The 23,609-nt window shown below is 42.6% G+C and overlaps 1 protein-coding gene across 6 annotated transcripts in view; it reads left to right on the plus strand.

Moving 5' to 3' along the window:
• LOC147707970 (amine sulfotransferase-like) overlaps window positions 1-23,609 on the plus strand; it is a 429,743-nt gene that overhangs the window by 325,675 nt on the left and 80,459 nt on the right. For all 6 annotated transcript variants that reach the window (XM_086926779.1, XM_086926775.1, XM_086926780.1 and 3 more), the window contains one exon: window positions 8,853-8,947. In XM_086926779.1, the coding sequence (XP_086782905.1) occupies window positions 8,853-8,947 (95 nt within the window). The remainder of the gene's footprint in view (window positions 1-8,852; window positions 8,948-23,609) is intronic.

The following is a 23,609-nucleotide window of genomic DNA, read 5'->3' on the forward strand; positions in this document are numbered from 1 at the left end:
TTTGTAGTGGCTGGTTGGACGAAACTCTTACTGTAGCAATTAAACATGGAAGTTTAGCTTTAGTAATTATGTCAAACAGTTTTTTCTCTTTCAATTCAAATATCTCCTGCTTCAGTTCCTCTTTTAGTTTTGATCCATGTTCTAGCACATCTAGCAGATGTGTCTATATTGCATGGTCATGAAATTGTGTAGTCACACAGGCTAAGTAACATCAAAGGGGTTTCCTTGCTGCTGCATGTTTATTAACATGTTTGCCTCTCTTTCTTACAGGTTTGTGGTGAGGAACTGTTTCATAATGGCCTATTAATTTTTAATTTGTTATCTCTCTGTAAACATTGTAAATAGAAAGGACTTCGTGGTGAACTAGCTGCCATGCAGCAAAATATTCACAGTTATGTCTCTGATCAACAATTCCCTTGGAGCTTTCCTGGGATTTCTTGATCATCTGTTCCAGTTTCACATCTGGAGCCACAGCATTGAACCATACCTCCCCGTCTTTAATCACGAAATGTCTTTGGATACATTTTCTTTAGACTCTCTCTAAATACCAAGACCCATGTCACAGGTAGTTTATGCAATTTATTTCACAAAACACATTAATCAATAGCTCTACAGTCTTCACGTGCAGCTCCCAATCACCTTCTCGATCAGCATGTACCAAGTATTTCGTAGAGTTATCATGTGTAAAACATTTCCCCAGCACTTGAAATGTTCAGCAGCATGTATCAAGTATTTTGTAGAGCTATCATGTGTAAAACATTTCTCCAGTACTTGAAATGTTCAGTTTTGTCTTCACTTGCTTTGACAAACTGTACAAAAATTGTTTTTCACATCTGATTTTGAACTGAGTGTACTGAACATGCCTGGCAATGCATTATTTCTTTTGAATGAAGTGTACCCTGTGCCTTGTTCACTTCCGAGATAAGATTAGCAAAACCAAATTTGTAATTCTTGTTACAGAAAGCATTCCAACCCAATGTTGCTATTGCCTCATATATGATGAGCATACCCTGCAACAACCAAACATAATGAGAACTGCTCAATACTGACTATACAGTTTTGCTTCCAAAGATTTCAGCCTCAATAAGTGCATCATATATACCACATCCACTGAGATTACACTCTACACACCACAATGCAAATTTTGTCCCACAAAAACTCCCATCATAGGTTAAAGATTATCAAATTCTACTGGACTGCTCATAAAAATGTCAGCTACAATACGAAAAACACCTTCTTTGCAGACAATTTGCAGACTAGGCTTGTTTTCAAGCCGAGCATGCACAATTTGGAATTTTTTAGAGCTGTGCATACTGTTGCATAGTTTGTGACTGGAGATGGTATTACTGGTAAAAACCCGACATTATTCATTGGGACGTTATTCTAGGAGATCAGAGCATGAATTTCAACCCATGCAGAAACTGACTTTTCTTCATCCTTGAGTCTGCACCGATTAAGAGATATCATAAATTCAGTTAAACCAGCTTTGCGTACTGCAGCATCAGGTAGAAGAAGATCCATGTCCTCCCAGTCTATTTTCTTGTGGACTGGGATATGTTGTTTACTTATAGTGACTCTGAATACGTTGGCAAGGCAGTTGGGTTATAAGTTTGCAGCTTCGTTTGTTTATGCCAACAGCTGATACGTCTTGTTTTCCAGCAGCTACTTCATTGGTACAGTGTCACCTTAGTAGTTTCATTTGTGCTGGATGTTCCAGAGAAAAAAGAGGTGTCTTCAAAATCAAAATGATCAAGAGCAACAGTTTTCTAGTAAAGTGACTTGGAAGGGGTGTGCTGTTGGATTCAAAAGATTTTAAAACATGAGCTGCTAACAAGTTTCTGCTCCTTCTTATTTCATTATAACTTGTTGATACTCCAATCCAATTTGTTGAATTGATTACCTCTCTACTTTAGCACTTGTCATCGATTGCGTGGGCAATCATCATGTGTAGCAGAGTTTTCTTTTTGCAGTGTTGTAATTCATAAAACATGATTTGGAAAACACAGTACATTTGCACAGCATAAGCCTGTCGGTTCACCAGATTGAATTCCACTTCGCTTATATCTACAAAGCCATCATCAATGTTGTCTGCTTCTGCTCTGAACTCAAGAAAAATAGTTTGTAACAGTTTTGCTTTACTGATATTAAACAATGATGTAAAAATTGTTAGACAACATGGCATTCTTCTTGATTCCCATGATTTGCGGAGCTCTGGGGTGTCACACAATTTGTCAGTAAGTCCAAAATTAAAATCTTTCAGAATGTCGCTTAAAATGGTTCCTGCTGATTTTACGGCATTCTGTGATCCTATTTCGGCAGCAATAACTTCAGGAGTCAAATAAGCTGAGAACTGCATAAGCATCTCATTCTGTTGGTTGGACTGACAAAAATTAATTCTGTCATTGTACATTCTCACCAGAAAAATTCTTAATTACATTATTGTGGATCAATACAGTTTCATCAAATATTTCTCTGATCTCATTAAGTGTTAACCCGTAGCCAGCACTCAAGAGTGGCTTTAAAACTTCATTTGCTTTTTCAAAGAGTGCAAGCTTAACTGATGGATGTCGGTTGCGTTGCAGCTTGGAGCTCATTGTACATTCACATTTTCGAATGAATGCACACATGCAGTTTGGGTGCACATAGAGATCTGCTGCAAATACATTCACCTCACTGTTTAGATCAGCTACTTGCCTGAAAACGTCATCATGAAGAAACTAGCTGCAGAGGGGAGAACAGGGCGGCAGATGGCTGAGCTGCCGTGGTGCTCCGTGATGCAGGCTTCTGCTTGCTTCGCTCAGTAACCTGGCCTGACCCGACCCGACCCCGACCGGCTAATGAGAGTACTCGTGGATATTATTTTATAAGTAAACATTGCTGTCCGCTCAAAATTTTGGAAGGTACAAACTTTGCAGATTTTGACTTTGACTTTGAACTGATGTACCTTGGAGAACGCAAATCTTTCCACTGTGTCTATGCCCTGTTGCAGTGGCTGCGTTCTCGCGGCAGTAACCTCTGATCCGGCGTCGGGGCTCGGTGACCACGATACTGCAGCAGCTCTATCTGATTCGGCGTCGGCGTCTGGGCTTGATTACCGCGATACCGCAGCAGCTTCCTCTGAGGCGTTTGGAGCCAGCGGTGGTAAGGAGACGCCGCACGCTGCTTGGAAGTGCGAGGTTTTCCCTGTGATACTGCGGCGGTGGTCTGCGGCAGCCCTGGAGCTCAGGAGGGGGAGGAGAGCCCGAAACCTGGTGCACGTTTCCTGCGGTATTTCCACCAGGAGATGCGAGGCGTCAGCGTCCTCTGAGAGAGTGGCTACCGAGGTGTTGGAAGGGTGTTCCAGCAGTGGTAAGGGGGGCGCACGAGTGATGGGCTGCCGAGAATTGAGCTCTCCCCCTCAGATTAAAACTAGATGCAAGGGGCAAAGTGGTCGGGGAAAGGGGAAAACGCTAGCAAACTCCTCATTTAAGGAACCCCCACCGAAGGAAAAGGAATCTTCCTTTTTAACATCAGAGGTGAAAAGTAAGGGCACTCGTTTAAACACTACTAAGTTAAAGGCTAAAACAAGAGTAAATACTAAGAGCGGTAATATCATAGAAGCAGGTTCTAAAATTACACCATTGTTACGCTCGTACTTTAAGGCTTTGCCACAAGTGTTGCACCTCTCTAAGAATCAGGAAATGGCTGCCCTTACCGATGCTGCATGTGTGGTCACATCACCTGCCCCATCACCTGCAATGGCGCATGGTGCTGCTTTTAACCCTCCACCTATATTGAGTTTGTCTTCAGTTCTATCTACCGACCCAGGTTTGGGCACAAGTACCTCCTCGCCCTCAACATATGAAGGTGTAGCACCTATAATGCTGCAAACTGAAATTCCTGCTGATATCTCAGACTCTCTAGGAAACGGGAGTGTCTCATTAGCAGTAAACAGCTTACCACTAGCTTCGACATTGGTTGAAGAGAGGCAGCACATGAGTAGCTCTGGAAGTTTGAGGGAGGGCACAGGTCCTGTTGGGCAAGAACAGATAGTGCTGGAGCCTTCTGCTATGGTCGTGGCCGAATCTTTTGAGGGGTTAACAACCAGAATAAGAGACGAATACCCCATAGAGAACAAAGCTGAAAATGAGATCTCACCCCAGTTTACTATACAGGCTACTATACAGCAACAGAGTGATATTCCTGTCTCTGCTAGTTTAACACAAACAGACATCACAGTTGGCATTACAGCAGCGTCATTGATGGCAATGTTCTCCGCACTCTCCCAAGATATAAAGAGGGGCTTTGAGGAGTCCTCAGCTTATCAAGCAGAGATGAGAAGTTACTACGAGTCCCTTGATACCAAACTAGAAGGCCTGGCGTCAAGAACAGGAGTATTAGAAGAAAACATGGGAGTATTATCAATACATGTAGACAAAGTTGAGGAAGACATAGTAAAGCTAAAGAGAGAGGACCAAACCCTTCAGTACAGGATGGAGGTATTAGAAAACAACGCCAGACGCAGTAACATACGGGTCCTCAATGTGCCTGAAGGATCTGAGGGTTCTGAAATTAACCAGTTCATGGTCCAGCTTTTGAAAGATTCACTAAACCTGGGATGTTCAGTGGATGAGCTCACCACTGACATCCAACGGGTACATAGAGAACGCTTTAAACATAACCCACAAAGGCCTAAACCTCGTAAGATCCTGATTAACTTTCACACATATGCCCTCAAGGAACAAATTCTCAATCAAGTGCTTAAACAGAAATCTTTATCAGGGAAGGGATTCTCTTTTCAAATAAGATCAGACCTAGCAAGGGTCACACTGGAGAGACAGTGGGAACTAGGTAGGCGCTTAGACGCTTTTAGGAAGGTGGACGCTACAGCGAAGATAACATTCCCTGCAGCGTTAAAAGTTATGCATAATATTAAGATGTGTAACATCAGGACAGTGCAGGCAGCGGATGAACATTTGTTGGAGTTGGGCAACAGGGCTTCTTCACTATAGGGGAAGATCGTGTTCTAAGGAGATTTAAGTAATGTAATTTGAGATATTTCTCCTTCTTTGCTTACGAATTTGGATAATTGATTGGTGCCTGGGAGAGAAAAGAAAAAAAAAGGAAAAAAGAGATAAAGGAAAGGGAGGGGATGGGAAAAAAGGGGCACTTATACACACATATATACACAAATGAGAAACTGTTAAAAAAAAAGAGAGAGAGAGGGAAACTGCTGTTCATCCTATTATCTTTTTACGTTTTCATATCTAGTAGCACTTAAATTAGGATATAATGGTCTTAAAACTTAAGGGTTGGGTTCCGGGTTAGGTCGGGACCGGACGGGGTTAGCCGGGGTCCGTAGGGGGGTGCCATCTACTGGATTTGATCCGGTTAGATACATCTAGGGTTCTCCACAGGAAGGGTGGTGGGAATGGGCGGGGAGGATGGGTGGGGGGGGGGTTAAAAGCATAAAAATCCTCATTTGTCACTCCAATATGTTTTTTTATGAAGTTCGGTGGGCGCTTCACGGCCTGCAGATGAGTTTGTCCTGCTTAGAGTGGTATAGCGGTACACCTGGTTCTCAGCATTATTATTCGGTAAGAACTTGGCTGATCCTTCTTTTTTGTTGGGTATGGCTAATCTAAAGATAGGTTCCTGGAACATACATGGCCTGCGGACTAAACCCAGAGCTAGAAAATTGTTCCAGTATATCCGGGATATGGATGTGCAGGTTATTCTGCTTCAGGAAACTCACCTGACCCAAGCTGAGTTAGATGTATGGGTGAAAAAAAATAGGTGGATTGACTTTGCGGTCTCCACCTCCCAAAGTACAAATACAAGGGGAGTCTCCTTGATCTTTAAAAAACAGCTAAAGGCTAGATTGATAACCTCGATGGCTGACCCAGGGGGCAGATGTGCTTCTTAAAAATCCATCAGGGTATGGGGTCGTTTTTTTTTTATTCCACTCTTCTCGCAGAAGAAGGTGTTAGCCAATCAGGGTTTTTGTTTAAGTTTGGAGATCCCAAGTTAAAAAAAAAAAAATAAGTTGATTTTGCAAGGAATGGCCAAAATGTGGGCACAGATAACTAAAACCATTAAGGTAGGGTATTACAACAGCAGGACTCCGCTTTGGGATCTCCCTGAGAGTCCCGCTTGGTTGAGAGACAGTCTAGCGATATCGATTAAGGAGGCTGGGCTGGCTGTTTGGGGTGATTTGTTCACAGAAGGAGAGTTGCTCCCGTGGGAGTGTCTTAGAAACACCATTGGCATCAACTTCGCTAGATTTAAGTATATGCAAATAGCTAGCTGGTCCCACGCATATGCTTCTCGTACAACGCGTGGAAATAAATTCCCCATAGGAGGGTACAGCCAATTAATATCATCCTTGGTCGATAAACCTCCCGCTAAAAAGGAAATTTCCGCATGGTACAATATGATTATGGAGGAAAGGGATGGAACTTTCTCATTACCAGAGGACCTATGGTCATCAACCATAATAGGGCATAATCTACAAGTGCTCTGGAGCCTATCCTGTGGAATGTTGTGGGATGTAGTGACACCATCTTGGCTCCGCAGAAATCACATCTTTACTATCCACAGGGCCTACTACTCTCCATTAAAGTTATCGAAATTTACGCAGGGGAGCCAGGTAGCATGCCCTAAATGTGGTGAGGTAGCTGCTTCGGACTGTCACATGTTTTTTGAATGTCCCGTTTTGTTAACCTTTTGGGAAGACATAAAAAGAACTTTGTCTTTATCTTTGAACTTGAACATAGTCCTCGATCTCCCTTTGATTATCTTTGGTATTTTAGAGGGTCTCCATAAATCAGAGAAGAAACTAGTTTTTTATTCTATCTTGCTTGCCAGGAGGGAGATATGCAGAAGATGGAAGGACTCTTTGCCCCCTACAATAGAAGATTGGTACTCCTCGTTTCTAACTGTTTCCAGATTAGACCTGGGTACGTCTAGTAATTCAAACAAAAAGGCGTTTTGGTATCTACTAAATTGGGCACATTGAGTGTCCGGGGTTTTTTTTTTTTCCCCGGGTCCAATGATTAAGCCACTTGGACATACTCCAGGGCCAGATATCATGGTGGAAATATCCACTCCTTTAATGGTTGGTTTTCGTTTGGTGAAATAAAGTCGGTTGAGAAGGAGGAGCTGAGGGTTAAGTATCGAAAGTTAAAGTTGAACCCTACCAGCTAATTATCTGCTGAGACAGCACCCCGCTCGTATACCACTCGACTTCATCATGGAAACAAAAACCATTGTGGCAAATGAGGAAAAAAAAAAAAAAAAAGAAACTAGCTGCAGATAAAAATGTGTTTACCCTTGGTGACTCACATGCTTTCTGATCAGTTGCTGAAGGTAGACCAGGGGTAGCTATTGATCTGGGTTTGCTTGTTGTTGTTTTCTCAGGAGACTCTGGTTCTTGATGTGATTCGCTGTTTTCTGCTACTTTTTGACTAATTGTTTCCATTTTACATTATATACTACTAATAGGATTTGTTGTTACAATTATAAAGTATTTGATCCTCTTCACTTTTGTGACATCATCGTGCCATATTTCTGCAGCATTTCAATCTCTATCTGTCCAGGCACAGTTCATTTTAGCTTTTCTTTCGGATTAGTTTGCAATATGACACATTTTTCTTTGTTGAAGGAGTCCTCAGATTTTGTAGTTAGCAACACTCTGTCAGTAGGTAAAGATCCTCTGCTATCACCTGCTTCACTAAATATTATGAATTTGAATCAATGGGAAACCTGAAACAAAAACATTATTAAAATAAATTACCAATATGATGGCTAAAACACATCGTTATAGAGCTGCAATTTTGGAAAATGGCCAAAGGGTTGTTCTAGGGAGGTATTTTCTGTCTGTACAAGACTACTTGACCCCTAAAATCTATGCTTTAACACCAAAATGAAGTATATAGGTCTCATGGTTCCTGAATATTACCTCATCACTGCAACACAAAAAAAACAGAAACATTTGGCCTGGAATAGCAATGTCTTCCCAAGCTAAAGTACTTCTTTAATGATACAAAAACAGAAATGAAAAAATATATTTTTTACGAGGGATATCAAGGGGCCTGGACTGCAAGGAGTGTGTAGTGATTTTTCATCACTTTTATAGTGTGACCTAACAAATGTGCTTTTACAGTGCACATGCACAATGATTTTCACTAATATCACTCTCAAGTCTCGTTGTTTTCTTCATCACTATGTGCCAATGGGCTCGCTTCAAATCCTGCTAGACATTGGTTTCTATAGAGCCTTTCTGTGGCCTATGAACATGTTCTCAATTTTCATGTAATGATTTTAAATGATAACACTTTATAGGCCTAACACATAGTTTACTGATATTTACCTACAAGCTTGCCTTCGCATGTGAATGAAGCTGACTTTAAAGCAGATTTTTGAATGACCTAATAAATGTGTTCTCCCAATGCACATGATTTCTGCTATCAGCACTTTCCAGCCCTGTTACAATCTTTGCTCATATATACGTAAGGGCTTGCTTTCATAACAAGCATATTCTTAGAGAGCGCCAAGTGATTTTATATTAGGTCACTCATCCACCAGTTAGCTTGTTAGCTTCTAAATCATTTGTTGGCTAAAATATCACCAAGAAAATCACTGACATTTCATTCTCAAGGCTGAGTCAACAATTGGATAAGTATGGATAGGCCAACTAAAGAGGACCACAACACCAGCCAACCAGGCCTAATTTAGATTACATGCAGCCCTAACAAAAATCACTTACAGAAACATTTGTAATCAGAAGGAACTGTGTAATATCGTTCTGCACCACTTGTACATTTAAAATTCAAGGCTGAATTCTGACTTTGATATATACATTTTTTCTACAGTATCAGAAAACTCCTGGTTTGATCATGTTAAAGGATGGTATGAGCACAGCAATGAGTTCAATATTCTATTTCTTGTCTATGAAGAAATGGTTACGGTAAGATCTGACAGTCCAGTACAATACAGCTATCAAAAGTGCAGTCTGATGTTTAAATAGTTGCTGAGATGGTATGTCACTTCATTAGTGAGCATTGACAACACACTTACCATTGCCCTTTGTACACCTTAACTCACCATCTCATTTTTGACACTCTGAATGTGTTGCTCTGGGTAAAAGAAAGATTGCCTTATTACTTTAAAATGATGAGCTAAATACAATTGACATTTTATCTGCAGTGTTCCATGCTGTCATTCCTAAAATTGCTACATACATCCTAAAATTGTTTCTCCACATTGCTGCCCATTTTCTATAATTCATAGGTAATGTGAAACAATTTGATGATGTTTGTTGACAAATCATTCCTTACTGATATTCATTTCTACCTATACTACCATGATCCTCACAACACTCTTATATTTTACAGGTATAAATGGGCACTCACATGACAACAATTTATTTACAATTACTGAGGTAGAGTAATTGGTGTACTAAAAGTGAGGTCTGAAAGGATCTCCTAAGTTAGAGAAGACAGTCCACAGAACAGGGAGGACGGGAGGGTCAGTAAGGAAACTGTGACTAAAGCGTTACCGAAGGTAAGTATCTTGTTCATCTGATAAAGATTTCTAGCCACAGATTCCTTATGTTACAATAGATATCAAAACAACACCCCTCCGTGGAGGTGGGTCTGCAGATTTGTTCAGGCTAAGAAGTCCTAGAGGATCAAACTGGCAAAGTGCCCATCTGCCGAGCCTGACTGTCGAGGCAGAGGTGTTTCTCAAACATGTGTAGCAATGACCAAATAGCTGCCTAACAGATGTCCAAGATTGGCACTCCTGTAGCTAACGCAGCAGTTGTAGCTGTAGTTCTGGTGAGCTTATACGCCCTCAGGGGGCTGTTTCTTGGCCGCAGATCTTAATGCAGAGAATGATTCATCAGGATAAGGTTCTTCTTTGTATTGGATTCCCTTTCTTTTTCCCTCCAATCCAACAAAGAGTTTATCATCCACCATGAAATCTTTGGCATGAGAAATTGTTAACGCTAAAGCGGAAATGGCAGACACATATCCTTTCACAGTGCTCATAGCAAAGTCTTGCCAGGTCAGGGATAAAATAAATAAGAGGACTTTGGAGAAGGGAGCAGGCAGAGGGTCAACAGACTTGAACTCACACCACAACACAAACTTGTCCAATCGGCAGGTGTACAAGATTTTGGAAAAAGAAAAACCTGGCTGCCAGAATGACAACACATATTTTTGGAGTGAGATCAAAACTCTCAACAATCACCACTCAATCAATCTGAAGCATGAAGGTGGAGTGTGGACAGGCTCGGGTGTAGTTGTCTGCCCTGTTGCTGTGATAAAAGGCCTCTCAAATGGAAAATTTTACTTGAGGACAGATATTCAGATGGAGTTTGGGATACCACACTCTATGTGTCCCGTCTGGAGCCACTAGGGTGACTTGGGCCTGGTCATTCTTGATCTTATTGAGAACTCTGGACAGGAATGGTCTCTGCGGAAATGCGTACAGAAGACCTGAGCTCCGCTCGAGGTGAAATGTGTCTTCGAGTGAAAGACGCCTTGGAAACTCTAGCTTGCAAAAGTGCTGACACTGCGCATTCTCGGTGATCGCAAATAGATCTATCCAAGGTTTTCCCTACTTTCGGAACAGACCTTGCACCACCTCCGGATGAAGATGGCATTTTTGATCTTCTAGGCATTGACAATTGAATTTGTCAGCTCTGATTTTCAAAAAACCCTCCAGGTATTTATCCACCAGGGAAATGCCCTGACTTTCCAGCCATGTCCACAGACGCAAGGCCTGTTGAGAAAGGGTCTGTGAACCTACACCCACCTGTTTGTTGCAGTACCATACGGTAGTGGAGGTGGCTGGAAACACTTGAATTAGCCTCCCCTTGATCGAAGGAAGAAAGGCTTTCAAAGCAAGTAGGATGACTCTAAATTCCAACAGATTGATGTAGAGCTGAGACAATGCCTGTGACTAGAGTCCTCTGATCTTCACCTCCCATAGGTGGCCACCCCAGTCCAGGAGTGACACATCCGTCATCACTGTAAGCTCTAGGTGAGGAAGAGAGAACAATGCCTGTCATTAACTCATTTGTGTTCTGTGAGCCGCAATTGTAGGTCTTTTGCAGTTCCCTCTGATATCTTGAAAAGGTCGGAGAGATTTACCTGATGCTGTACCTATTGCAGTCCCACTACAGAGACAGCATATGCTAATGGACATGTTTTACCAACAAAATGCGAGGGGGAGAGGAAACCCAGCAGCCTCAGAGTATTTCCCACCAAAATCCAGGATAGCCTCAGAAACATCAGAATCATAGCCCGAATATCCTGAACTAGCTGTTCTGGAGGATAAGCTAAAAACTGCAGTGTATCTAGAACAGCTTCGATGAAAAGGAGCAAATGAGTGGAAGTTAGGTGTGACTTTGGTATATTGATAGTTAACCCCAGCGAATGCAGGAGGTCCGTGCAGTCTGTAGGTGAGAGTCGACTGCCTGGGGTGAGCCCGCCTTCAATAGCCGATCAACTGGAACCCCTGAGGTCCAGAGATATGCTGAAAACACTGCCATCACCTTGGTGAACAGTCAATGTTCACTGGTAAGGCTGAAGGTAAGCATTGGAATTGATAATGCTCCAGGCTCACCATGAACCGCACGTAACATCTGTGGGCAGGCAGGACAAAAATGTGGAACAATGCATCCTACAAGCACAACACTCCAGTCCAGTATCCAGTTTCGATGGCAAATAAGACCTGAGCTGGGGAAAACAACTTGAATTGTTCCTTTTACAAGAAGTAGTTGAGAGGGTGGAGATCTAAGATAGGACTGAGGTCTCCATCCTTCTTTTGCATCAGAAAGTAGAGGGAATACCAACGATGGCCTATGTCTGAGGCTGGCACCCTCCCAATGGCTCCTTTGGCTAGAAGGGCTAATACTTCCTATTGCAAGAGTGCAAAGTGGCCATGTCAGCCGGTCTGGGGATGGAGGGAGTGGTAGCAGGGTTTGTTGGAACGGGAGGCGTAAATCCGTTGGACAAACTGAAGGACACATTTTTCCAATGTTATGTCCCTCCACTGGTGAAGATGGTGCTGTATTCTACGGTCAACTGGGTGCCTGTAGGAAGGTGGAATCTGACTGCATGGTTACCCCAACTTTTTTCCTGGTGTTTTGCTGGTTTTTGACTTAGTCTGGCTGGGATCATGCTATTCAGGACTCCAGCCTAGCTGCTTTCTCCTCTAAATTGATTGCATGTACTTTAGGTACACTCCAGATTGGATTCTGGGGTACCCTTATAAGTCCCTAGTATATGGTATACTATGGACCTAGGGCATAGATACCCCAGAGGCCTCCTAGGTGCTGCACAATGTATAGTGCCACTCAAACTGACACCAAAGGTCTGCTACTGCAACCTGTGTAAGGTGGTGCATGCACCCCTTACTTAGATATAGGTTCACTATATCTACCTTATATCACTGCACATATAAACCTATCAATCAGCTCTATGGAAGGCCTTATCAATCCTGAAGGCAGAGTGCTGGGTTTTATGTGAGATGGTGCTGATGCATGAGCAGAGCCCCTCTGCAGCCTTCGGAAGCTATTCCTCTGGGTTGTTCTGTGATGCAGCCAACCATATACACTTAAGTGCATTATAATCTTGGGGTAAATGCTAACTTTAAAATGGCTGCATGGAAACATTTCGTGTTTGGTGTCAAACACCTTGGAATCATAGGTATGATTCCACCCTCCTGGAGGGAGAAATATGACAAAACCGGTACACCTGGTACCAGATTTCTCGACCCTGGCATCACAAGATGGATGCTGCCAGCCACAAACACGAGTCTGCCCTCCTGCTGCTGAGCCAAGCTAGAGCAGGGGAAGGCATGACAATAGGCATCTTGTCACAGGGAGGTGTTACCACCTCCCAGACAAGCTTTAGTATTTTGGGGCTGGGTGGGGGCACTCTGAGAGTGCTTTGATGTCTGGACTGGTGGCACATTTGGTGTCCCTGTGCATAGTCCAGCTCAAACCAGTTGCAGGAGCCATTTGCTCCCGCTCTGGAACAAAACTGGACAAAGGACATGGGTGTAGCCACCCCTTTGTCCTGACCCTCCCATTGGTGGGTCCCCAGAGTTGGCCCACCCCTTCCTTGGCTATAAAGTAGGAACCCCTGACTACAGCACTTTAGATTTACCTGGACAAATCTCTGCTACAGAAACCAAGTACTTCAACTAACTACACTACGTTGGATGACTGAAGAATCTCCCTTGGAGTAAAGGAGTTACTTCCCTGCTAAGCAGGCAGTAAAGACACATCTGAACAGTTTCCATCTCCGAAGCTCCTGAGGACTCGGAGGATTTCTGCAACACAGGAGGTGGGTTTCCAAGTGTCCCAGAGGTTGACTAGTGCTCTCAGCAAACCTGAGACCTGCAGCCCTCGTGGCTACTGTGCACCCTGAACCCCTGGACACTGTGTCTATTTGCAGCAGCATATGCTTTTAGGCGACCCTGAGGCTGTGCTTTGGGCTACTTGTAGTTCTGACCCCGAGCAGTGTTTCCACTGAAGATTACCGGGCTACACTCCACGAGTGTTCCGTGGGCTGGTATTTTCTGATTCCTCTAGAGGCCCCTTTGTGATCCCTGGTCCTTTGGCCTGTGGGTCTCAGTAAAGGCAACTTTAACTTTCAGTGGGCTTTCCTGATTGTTCCAGACATGCCCTGACTCTCCATTGCTTGGAGAGTCCCCAGGACCTTGTTGGTCCTCACCAAAGCATCTTTCCTCTGACCCAGTGGGTTGCAGTTGCCAAGGCTTGTTGGTGTTCAATCCGGACACTGGCCCCCCAGAACCCCACATCCTTCATGGGACAGCTCGCCTGCAGACTGTGGTCCTCCTTGACATCTCCTGGTCCCCGTGGCTGCAGAGTCAAGCTTCACCTCTTCTCCCCTGAAGCACCCGACATCTGTGGGCTTTCGTCTACTGACCCCTGGTCACCCTGCAGTGACCCAGACTCTGTCTCCTCTCCTTTCAGGTTCTTCTCAGCTTTGATCCAGGCTTGGATCACACCGGACACTTTTCCTCTTCACGCAGCAGCACTTTTCAGCATCACACCATTGAAAACTACAAAGATTCCCGACACCTATGCACCCGGCTTCCCTGGGTTAAGTAACATGAGTACTCCAGTGCTCACATGGGTGCTGGCCTTAGAACCTTCTAAGTTTGAAAGGGTTTGCTCAAAGTCCTCTCCTAAGTGTCCTTAATCTTTAAAATTCCAACCAAGACTTTCCCATAGAGTTGTACGGGGCTCGCGCCTGTGTTTTCACACTGCACGTGTCCCCCGCGGGTCCCCTGTGTCACTACCTTGGGTGGTTCCTTGGGGTCCCAACAATTCTACGTGCTCTAGGCACTGTGTCTAGTCAAGTCGTGGTTGTTATATCACTTTCTTAGTATATGGTTTGGTCTCCCCCTGGAGCCCACTGTGCTCTTTACTGTTGTTCTATTGATTTAATATTGTGTGCTTTGTTCTCTAATCACATAAAGAGGTCAGTGGAGAGTTTAGTAAGTATGGGCGCAAAATCCATTCCGCTCGGAAATTTGTGAATTTTCAGCAATTTCGCGATCCGCGAATCTCACGAAATTGCTGAAAAATTCGCAAATTCACTCGTGGGCGGATTTTTATTTTTTTTGATGGCCAGCTCACTCAAGGGACCAAAGTTACAGGCACACACGGTCACTGGAGGCAAATCTTCTGGCCCTTTATGCAGCTGTAGTGTAGGAAAAGCACTGTACATTTACCCAACGAGGTAGCACTTACTGATTAGCCAGTAGAAAGTACTCCAGTTGAGTAGAGGTATGGCACAACCGGTGGCATCATCGTGGATAAATATGCAGGCAGGATTCATTCTGGCACGATGCTTCTGTCACAAAAATGAAACCTCAACAGGAAGCACTTACAGATAAAAGCAGGTGCCAGAGTTGAAGCTCTAATTCTGTCGCGCATTATAATCAGCCCAAACAACTAGTGAGCACGGTCAAGGTGTGCTTCCTCCCCATATCTCCCGCCTTCAATTAGATGTAATCCTTGATGGAGGTCTTTGCATCAATAAGTTTCTCGAGCGCAATACCTGTGTACTTACTGTGACCAGGAGGCTGCTTTCTTCTCATCTGCTGCTCTGATTGGTCTCTGACCCTTTATAAACAAGAGGCATGTGAACTCGCATAGAAGCTCTGTCCATTTGGCCCCGCCACACACACACTAGGGTATGCAACGTCTTCCTCAATATGATGGACAGCTCACTCGAGAGACCCCGGTGCCTTTCGGCGCGGTGGCAAAGTTACAGACACACATGTCCCATTATTTGTGAAAATGGCAAAATAATCCGCAAGTTTGCGGGAAAATCCGCGAACTTGCAGATTTTTTTGCCATTTCGCGTGAATACGCGAACCGTAAATACGCAAAATTCGCCCATACTTAGTGTTTAGTAATAAATACATATATTTTACATATTCCTTGTGTGGTTCTCCTTTCATTTGGCCATTCAGGAGGTTAAAGGCTGGTAAAACAAGATGCTTTACATTCCTTCGAGACTTAGCCTGAAGTCTGCTCTCCATTGCTACCACTAGGATAGCTTTCAATAAAGGCTGTCTTTTACCTAATCATCAAGAAGGGTCGTTTGGACTGGTGCAAGGTGCCCACTTTAATTAGTGGACAGCATATATAGGGCCAACTACTTACAGTGCCCATAGTGGATTGAGGACAAACTAAGGAGACTTTGCCTGTGTGGGAGCAGATTTGTTGGACCACTGGCTGTGGGCCCCATGAGGCTTAGGGCTGCCATGCTTGTAGCCATTAAATTACTAAGCCTGGTGGCTACTTAGGAAAGGACAGGGTTGACAGCCCTTACCATAGCCACAGAAGGGGCATAAAGTGGAATATGGCTGCCAGGGGGCTAAAGAGAGGCCCAACTTTCTTTGAACCATTCCAAAGCAGAATCTGCCTTGTCTCCAAAGACTTGGTTTCCATTGACGGACATGTCTTTAAGTGAGGCTTGGCCATCCCCTGAAAAGCCAATATTTCTCAGCCAGGCATGACGTCTCAGCCCCACCAAAGAAGCAATGGCTCCGCCCAGTGAGCCGTCGTATCTAATCTGCATCTTATTGTGAACTTTGCTGTATCTTGTTCTTAAGCAATCTCTTGGGAAAGAATGGGCGGGCCTCATCCAAGACCATAGGCAGCTCTTCCATAAATTTATCCCACAGAGTATAGGAATAACAGCCCAATAAGCATGAAGTGTTCATGGACCGCAGAACCAGGCATGTGGAAGAATTATTCCTCTTTCCAAGGTATCTAGCCTCTTGGATTCCTTATCCGGTGGTGTGGTAGGGAATGCACCAGGATTATTTTGGGAAGTTGAGGTCTAGACCACCAGTTTCTCATGGGTAAGGTGATGGAAGATATTAAGATGTTTATAAAGGCATCTTGACACTGGTGTCCGCAAATACAAATACAGATCTATATGTAGAAATGATGGTGTTACAAATACAGATTTGTTAAATGAGCCATGTTTTAAGTTGTTACCTAAACTGCAAGAGGGCCGAGGAAGCTTTTAAGGTATAAGGGAAGTCATTTCCTTAATTTTATAGTGACATCTGAAGGACTTTACCCTCCCCAAGCAGCATTCCTAATTTTTAATCTAGCCATTGATTTAGTACAGCTGGAGGGAATGGGACTTCTGGGAGTGTACAAACAAAAAAAAATGTTTCTCAAATACAGTGGGCCTGTATCGTAGATCAAATACACTCTTTTCCCAACTGAAAGCCAATGAAGCTGCTTGATGATTTGAGAAACTGATGAGTGTTTTGGAAATTTAATTAGCAAACAAGCTACAGTAGTTTGAAGTGCCTGTAGTTTACTCAAGTGTATTTTTTGGATGCCCATATAAAGGGCAATGCAGTAATCAATCTTAGAGAGCACTAAAGTGGTGATTACCAATGTTTGTAACTCAAATGGGACAAACTGCTGTATCTCTTTCAGTGTTCTTCGAAGATAAAAATAAGCTGAAGTGGTTTGATTCATCTAGTCTGAGTTGTGAGTTTACTGTCAAAGATGATCCCTAGAATCCTCACCTTAAAGACAGGGGGAAGATAGAGGACCTAAGTCTTGAGGCCATCAAGTGGGATTCCAAAAAGTTATGCCTTGGCCGAAGAGTAGGACCTCTGTCTTTTCTGAGTTAAATTTAAGACAATTATTTTCCATCACAGTCACCACTTCATATGTACATGTTCTGGAATGATTGACAACCGCTAATGAAAAAGAGCAAATCACAGCTGCTGGACCACTGAGAAACACTAGCCTTCATCATCTTCAACCTCTCAGCAGCCTTCAACACTGTATGCTACTACACAAAAGTCATTAGACTCCACCACATTGGAAGTTAAGGAGCACCCCTCAAGTGAATCACATCCTAACTCACAGGAAGAACGGAGAAGATCATCCTCCCTCCCTACACTTCGATCCCTAAGAACATTGCCTGTGGGTACCTCAAGGCTCTTCTCTCATACAACCCTCTTCAGTGTATACATGACACACCTGGCTAACATCGTCAGAAGCCACAGACTCAACATTCTCTCTTATGTTGATGATGCCCAATTCATCCTCTCCCTTACTAATGACCCTACAATTATCAAACTCAACTCAGGCAAGACAGATTTACTCATCGTCAGGAAAGGCAAGGAAACCCTATGGAACAATGAGTGGTGGCCACCCTAGCTGGGCCCTACCCCCAACCCCAGCAAGAACGCCCACAACCTCAGCATCATCCTCAACAGCCAGCCATCCTGAAGAAGCATGTAAGTGCCATTTCCTCCGCTTGCTTCCTCACCCTCCAAATGCTCAAGAAGTTCTTCAGATGGATCCCACCCAACAATAGACGATCTATCACACAATATCTCATCACCAGCAGACTTGACTACTGCAACTCCCTCCAGGTAGGAATTATCGCCCATCTTATAAGGAAACTCCAGACCATCCAGAACACAGCTGCCAGACTCATCCTTGACCTTCCCAGCCAGACGCACATCACCCTTCACCTCAGGAAACTCCATTGACTACCATACGTAAAGAGCTCGATTCAAAAAAGTAATCTGAGACAAAATCCTAACTTTACGACTTTCAGTATTCACAAAAGGTATTTAAGGGTAGTAAAGTTAGGATTCCTAACTTTACTACTCCTAAACTGAGACAAAATCCTAACTTTACGATTTTCAGTATTCTCAAAAGGTATTTAGGAGTAGTAAATTTAGGAATTCTAACTTTACTACCCCTAAATACCTTTTGCGAATACCAAAAGTCTCAAAGTTAAGATTTTGTCTCAGTTTAGGAGTAGTAAAGTTAGGAATCCTAAATTTAGGACTCCTAAATGCCTTTTGCGAATACCAAAAGTCATAAAGTTAGGATTTTGTCTCAGATTACGTTTGTGAATCGGGCCCAAAGAGATGCTCAAGCTGCTCACCCACACTTACAAAGCACTACACAATGAAGGACCGGCGTACCTAAACAAATGAGTGAAGTTCTACCAACCCTCCAAGGAGCTTCCTTACGAATCCCACTAGCTAGCAGCCACACAACGCATCCACTGAGCTAACAGCAGAGGCAGATCCTTCTCCTACCTAGCGGCTAAGACCTGTAACACCCTACCCCTGCACCTCAGAGCCTCACCATCTCTCCACCAGTTCAGGAATCACCTCAAGACATGGATGTTCAAACAACAGGTACAGTCAGCATGATCTCACAGCCCCTTTAGAAACTTACGGGTGAAGCAGTTGCACTTTACACATCCTTATTGATTGATCTCCTGAGATTAAAACTACAATATGAGTACCATCTGCATAAGATATGGTGGAGAAACCAAACTATTTAATCATTTTGGCCAAGGGTGCCATATATATTAAAGAGGGTAGGACTCAAGGTAGACCCTGAGAGACCCCACACGGCAGCGTAAAGGATGTGGATAAAAAAGTCTCCAAATGTGGCCATTTCCTCACAAGCTGCATGGACAGGTGTCAACAGATCAGGTACTAAACCACCACTACCTATGCTGTCCAGCTATTTGGTAAGCACTTCATGGGAGGCAATATCAAAAGCAACAGACAGTTTGAATGAGATCAACGCTTCCTTTCCTCCACTCTCTGGGGCGGATTCACAGAACTAATTTGAGATAAAATCCTAAACTTAATACTTTTGGTATTCACAGAAGGCATTTAGTAGTAGTAAAGTTAGGACTCCTAACTTTACTACTGCTAAATGCCTTCTGTGAATACCAACAGTTGTAAGTGTAGGATTTTATCTCAGTTTAGTAGTAGTAAAGTTAGGAGTTCTAACTTTACTACTACTAAATGCCTTATGTGAATACCAAAAGTAGTAAGTTTAGGATTTTATCTCAGATTAGTTCTGTGAATCAGCCCCTTTATGATCATTCCAGTTTCTTCGACAGTGGTAACCAGTGCTGACTCTGTACTAAGGTTATTCCTGAAACCATACAGCGCACCACGTAGGGTTTCATTTATATCCAAAAATGACGAGAGTCCAAATGTAAGATGTTTTTCCCGTATTTATGCTGGAAAATTAAGTCAAGAGATGGGCTTGTAGCGTTTTACCTTGATCCAGTGCCCCTATTGAAAATCTGTCTCAACAACAATACCCAGCACCATTAATCATAAGCTTCTACAAGGCCCATAAGTAACTGAGACAAATATTAGGCAGCTGAATCATGTGACCTAATTAATCAGAAACTATTAACGATCTATTTACATCTATTTACAACTGCAGTTTATCATCATCTCAATCATGGAAATATAACGGAAACATTTAATTAAGTCACTTAGGTAAATGGATCAACTGATGGTAACTAGACAAGGAATAAACAAGACCAGCTTGTCATTTCAAATCTAATTTATTAATTTTATTATCAGACAAAGAACATTTTTAGAATATGAAATCTTTTATTAGCATTCTTGAAAGCATAATTTAATCAAATAAAGGCATATTTGACTGACACTTCAAAACGGATTAGCTTGCGAAGAATTTAAGCAGCATAGGTCTCATCCCCTATATTCTATTTACCTGACTAAACTTATTGAAACCTAAAAAGGAAAAGTCATTAGTTCAGCTATCCTTACGTGTGTCAAAAGTCCGTCAGCACTTCACGCCCTTCAGGAATCAGGAACGAGCCAACCACCCTCCTCCCAAGGGACCAGGTTTTATACTTTTTCTCTATCTAAAACATACTAATTCACACTAAAAGAATACTTTTTCTCCGACAACCAGCATTTCCATTGACTGACAGCCGTCAGTCCATATGAGATCATAACCTTTTTCAATCCGAAGTTGTGCCTTTCTAAAACGTCTTTGTCCTTTATTCACAGGCGACATAAGCTTCCGAGGATTTTGCAACATCTTATTAAATAACAGTTCGCTACTTCCTCAGCTTGGCTGATCTGTCGTTTCCTGTCCTTAAAGTTACTCAACCCAGAGCATATCTTGCACAGTCCCATTTATTTATTTATTCTGATGAATGTCATTGTGGCAAAACCTTTCCACTTTCCTTGCTGTGCACGGCTCATCACGACAGGATTCCAAACACCCTTTTAAAAGCTAGGCCTCAGGCCTTTTTCTTGAAGGCTAGTATTGAAAGAAACACAAAACATTAATAAATTTGAGTAATGAAGATTATTCTGTTACCCACCCCCTCTCTAAATATTAACCCGGTTAATTATGTTACCTAGCTTTAAGCACATGAATGCAGCATTATAAAAACCTTCTTCTTATAGGCCTCCAGGATTCTCCACGAGCCTTTGCAACAAATAAGACACGACATGGGCAAAAGCACATTTAAATAGGCACATGCCAATAATTAAACAGCCGCAATCAATGTTGACAGAATCAATAAACAGAGTTAGTTCATTATTTTTCAACATACTTGCAAGTGCAACAAAGAGCACATAAAGTTAACCCCATATGTCGTATATGCATTTTAATCTAGGTTGATTAGTACATTTTCGTGCATAAACTCATTAATACAATTAGTCATTATGGAAGTTTAACTTCGCGAGACAAAAAATGTAATTCATTTCTGAAACTCGCTTCATCAACTCCCTCATCTGGTGATTTCAAAATCACCAAACAATACCCAACATTTTTACCAAAATTTTACTTTTGAAGACAACATGTTTTGAACACTCTTTGTGTTAGTTTTTCTAAACTCCTGACTCAGCAGTTTGTATACAACTTTCATATTGTGCTCTACGAAACTCTTCCAATTCTATCTCCTTCTCCTTCTCCTGTTCTTTTCTGAGTTTATAAATCCTTCTCTTTTCCCTCACAAACTTCTTTCTCTTGTGAATCATGCAACTAATTTTTTACAAAAGTGTCACTATGACTATGATTATTACAGGATAAAGTATTTTGCCAATGATTGAACTGCCAATCTCTCGAAACCAGTTTCCAATTGCTGCAAATCTTTTGCTCAAACGTTCTTCAAGTTTTCAAGTTTAAATACTTTATTCGACAACATTGTCATAAAAGCATATTTCCCTAAGCTAAACAAGATAAATACTAATCTAAAATAAAAACATATTAAATTCCATACAGTTTACACTTTGTTGGCGAATAAGGCAATAAAAATGCACATGATTAAAATAGCGACACAGGACAAAGTTTAAACAGAAAAGTTTGGTAATCAAATAGTTCATAGGAGTTTTAAAGTGCGCATGCGTATTATCCATGCCCACCCCATGTATTTAGCTACTGCAATTGCAAGGTTAGGGGCACAATTTGATTTTAAAATCCTTAAGGCCTCTAGATATTTCCTTGTACCCAAATGTCTGCATGCAGGCTTCAGCCATCTATTCCTTGGGGCAGCATATAAGGGGCATACAAATAGAAAATGTGGGATATCCTCTACATGTGTTTTACAATAAAAACAAGTATTTACATTATCAGGAGACCATTTGACCGTGAAAGCGTTTAGAGGTAAAGAGCCAATTCTAAACTGAAAATACAGTTTCCTATCTAGTGGCTTGGAGATCAAGTCCCAGTACTGTTCAAATTTTGGGATCGTTTTAACTTCCAAAAACTGGGATGTCAGGACAGATGGTTGATTAGAAGTCAATGCAGCATTATTTATCATGTCCCAGTACAATTTTTTCAATGTAGTCTTTGATGGAAAATCATCTGGGTCTGCTGCAGACCACAAGTGTTCAAGGTGAAGTTTTTGAAGTAATTTCCTCACTTCTTTAAGCCAAAGTACTTTATGGAAAGTATCAGAGTTATCAACATCCAAGAGGGCAGCTGCGTAATGACTCAACTCAGGAGTAGTTTTTATGAGCCTCCAATATAGGAGGGGACGCAGTCTGACCATATCCTCGATCTTTTTCCTCCCAAGATCGTAGTGGAGTGGGGTCGAGGGGGTACTCTGTGGAACACCAATTATGCGCCACAGAAATTTATTTTCTGCAACTACTAAAGTGTTCAAATTGGTGAAACCCCATAATTCTGATCCATAAAGACATGCACCCAGCACTTTCATACCATAAATCTCCATTATGGGTTGAATTGATTTTGTAAATGAAGATTTGTGCTTTTGGGCTATTGCCCCTGCCAGCTGGTTAAATTTTAGCACTACAAAGTCCATATGTGATCTCCAGTTCATGTTAGCATTTAGAGAGATACCTAGGTAGGTAAAAGGATCCACTTCTTCCAAAAAAGCCCCATTGTAAACCATTTTCCCCTTGAATTTCTTAGAAGGATTCAGATTCATAAATTTAGTCTTTGATGTATTTATTTCCAAGCCCCGAATCCGGCAGAAGTCACCAAAAGCGTTTATTGTCTTTTGTAAACCGCTGGGGGTCCGCGAGATCAGCAAGGTGTCATCTGCGAACATTAGTACTGGAACTCGCTTCCCGTCTAATAATGGAGCATCCGTCCGAAATTGCTTCAAAAAGTCAACTATGCCGTTAATGTAGAGAGAGAATAAGGTGGGGGCCAGGACGCAGCCCTGTCTCACGCCTCTCTCAACAGGGAAGGATTCCGTGACGTCTCCCTGGGCTCCCCACCTAATCCGGGCATAATTGTTCTCATGCAGCCTTACAAGCAAAGTTAGTAGTTCAGGACTTATTCCGAGTTCCCTTAAGACAACCCAAAGTTTTTGCCGGGGAACTAAATCAAAGGCTGACTTCAGGTCAACGAAAACAGCAAACAGAGGACCATTTAGCAGGGTTACATTTTTCCAGTATATAGTTAAAAAGTGGAATACCTGGTCGACAGAGCTAGTTAGAGGGCGGAAACCAGCTTGGTACGGGGAGAGGATGTCTTTGTCAACTATCCAGGCTTGTATCTTGTTTTGTATCATCCTGCCCATCAGTTTTTGGGCGCAATCGATAAGGCTGATGGGCCTATAGTTACTTGGTAAAGCCTTATCCCCTTTTTTATAGACCGGTATTATTTCCGCTCCTTTCCATGTTGCTGGTATCTTTGCCCCTTGTGCAATGGCATTTCCAAGCCATACAAAGTATTTACACCAGCTGTCCCTGTCCGATAAAAAGACATCTGCCGGTATTCCATTGATTCCTGGGGCCCTACCTCTGGTCAC

This window comes from Lissotriton vulgaris, chromosome 6 (assembly GCF_964263255.1).
Source record: "Lissotriton vulgaris chromosome 6, aLisVul1.2, whole genome shotgun sequence".
Taxonomy (NCBI): Eukaryota; Metazoa; Chordata; class Amphibia; order Caudata; family Salamandridae; genus Lissotriton; species Lissotriton vulgaris.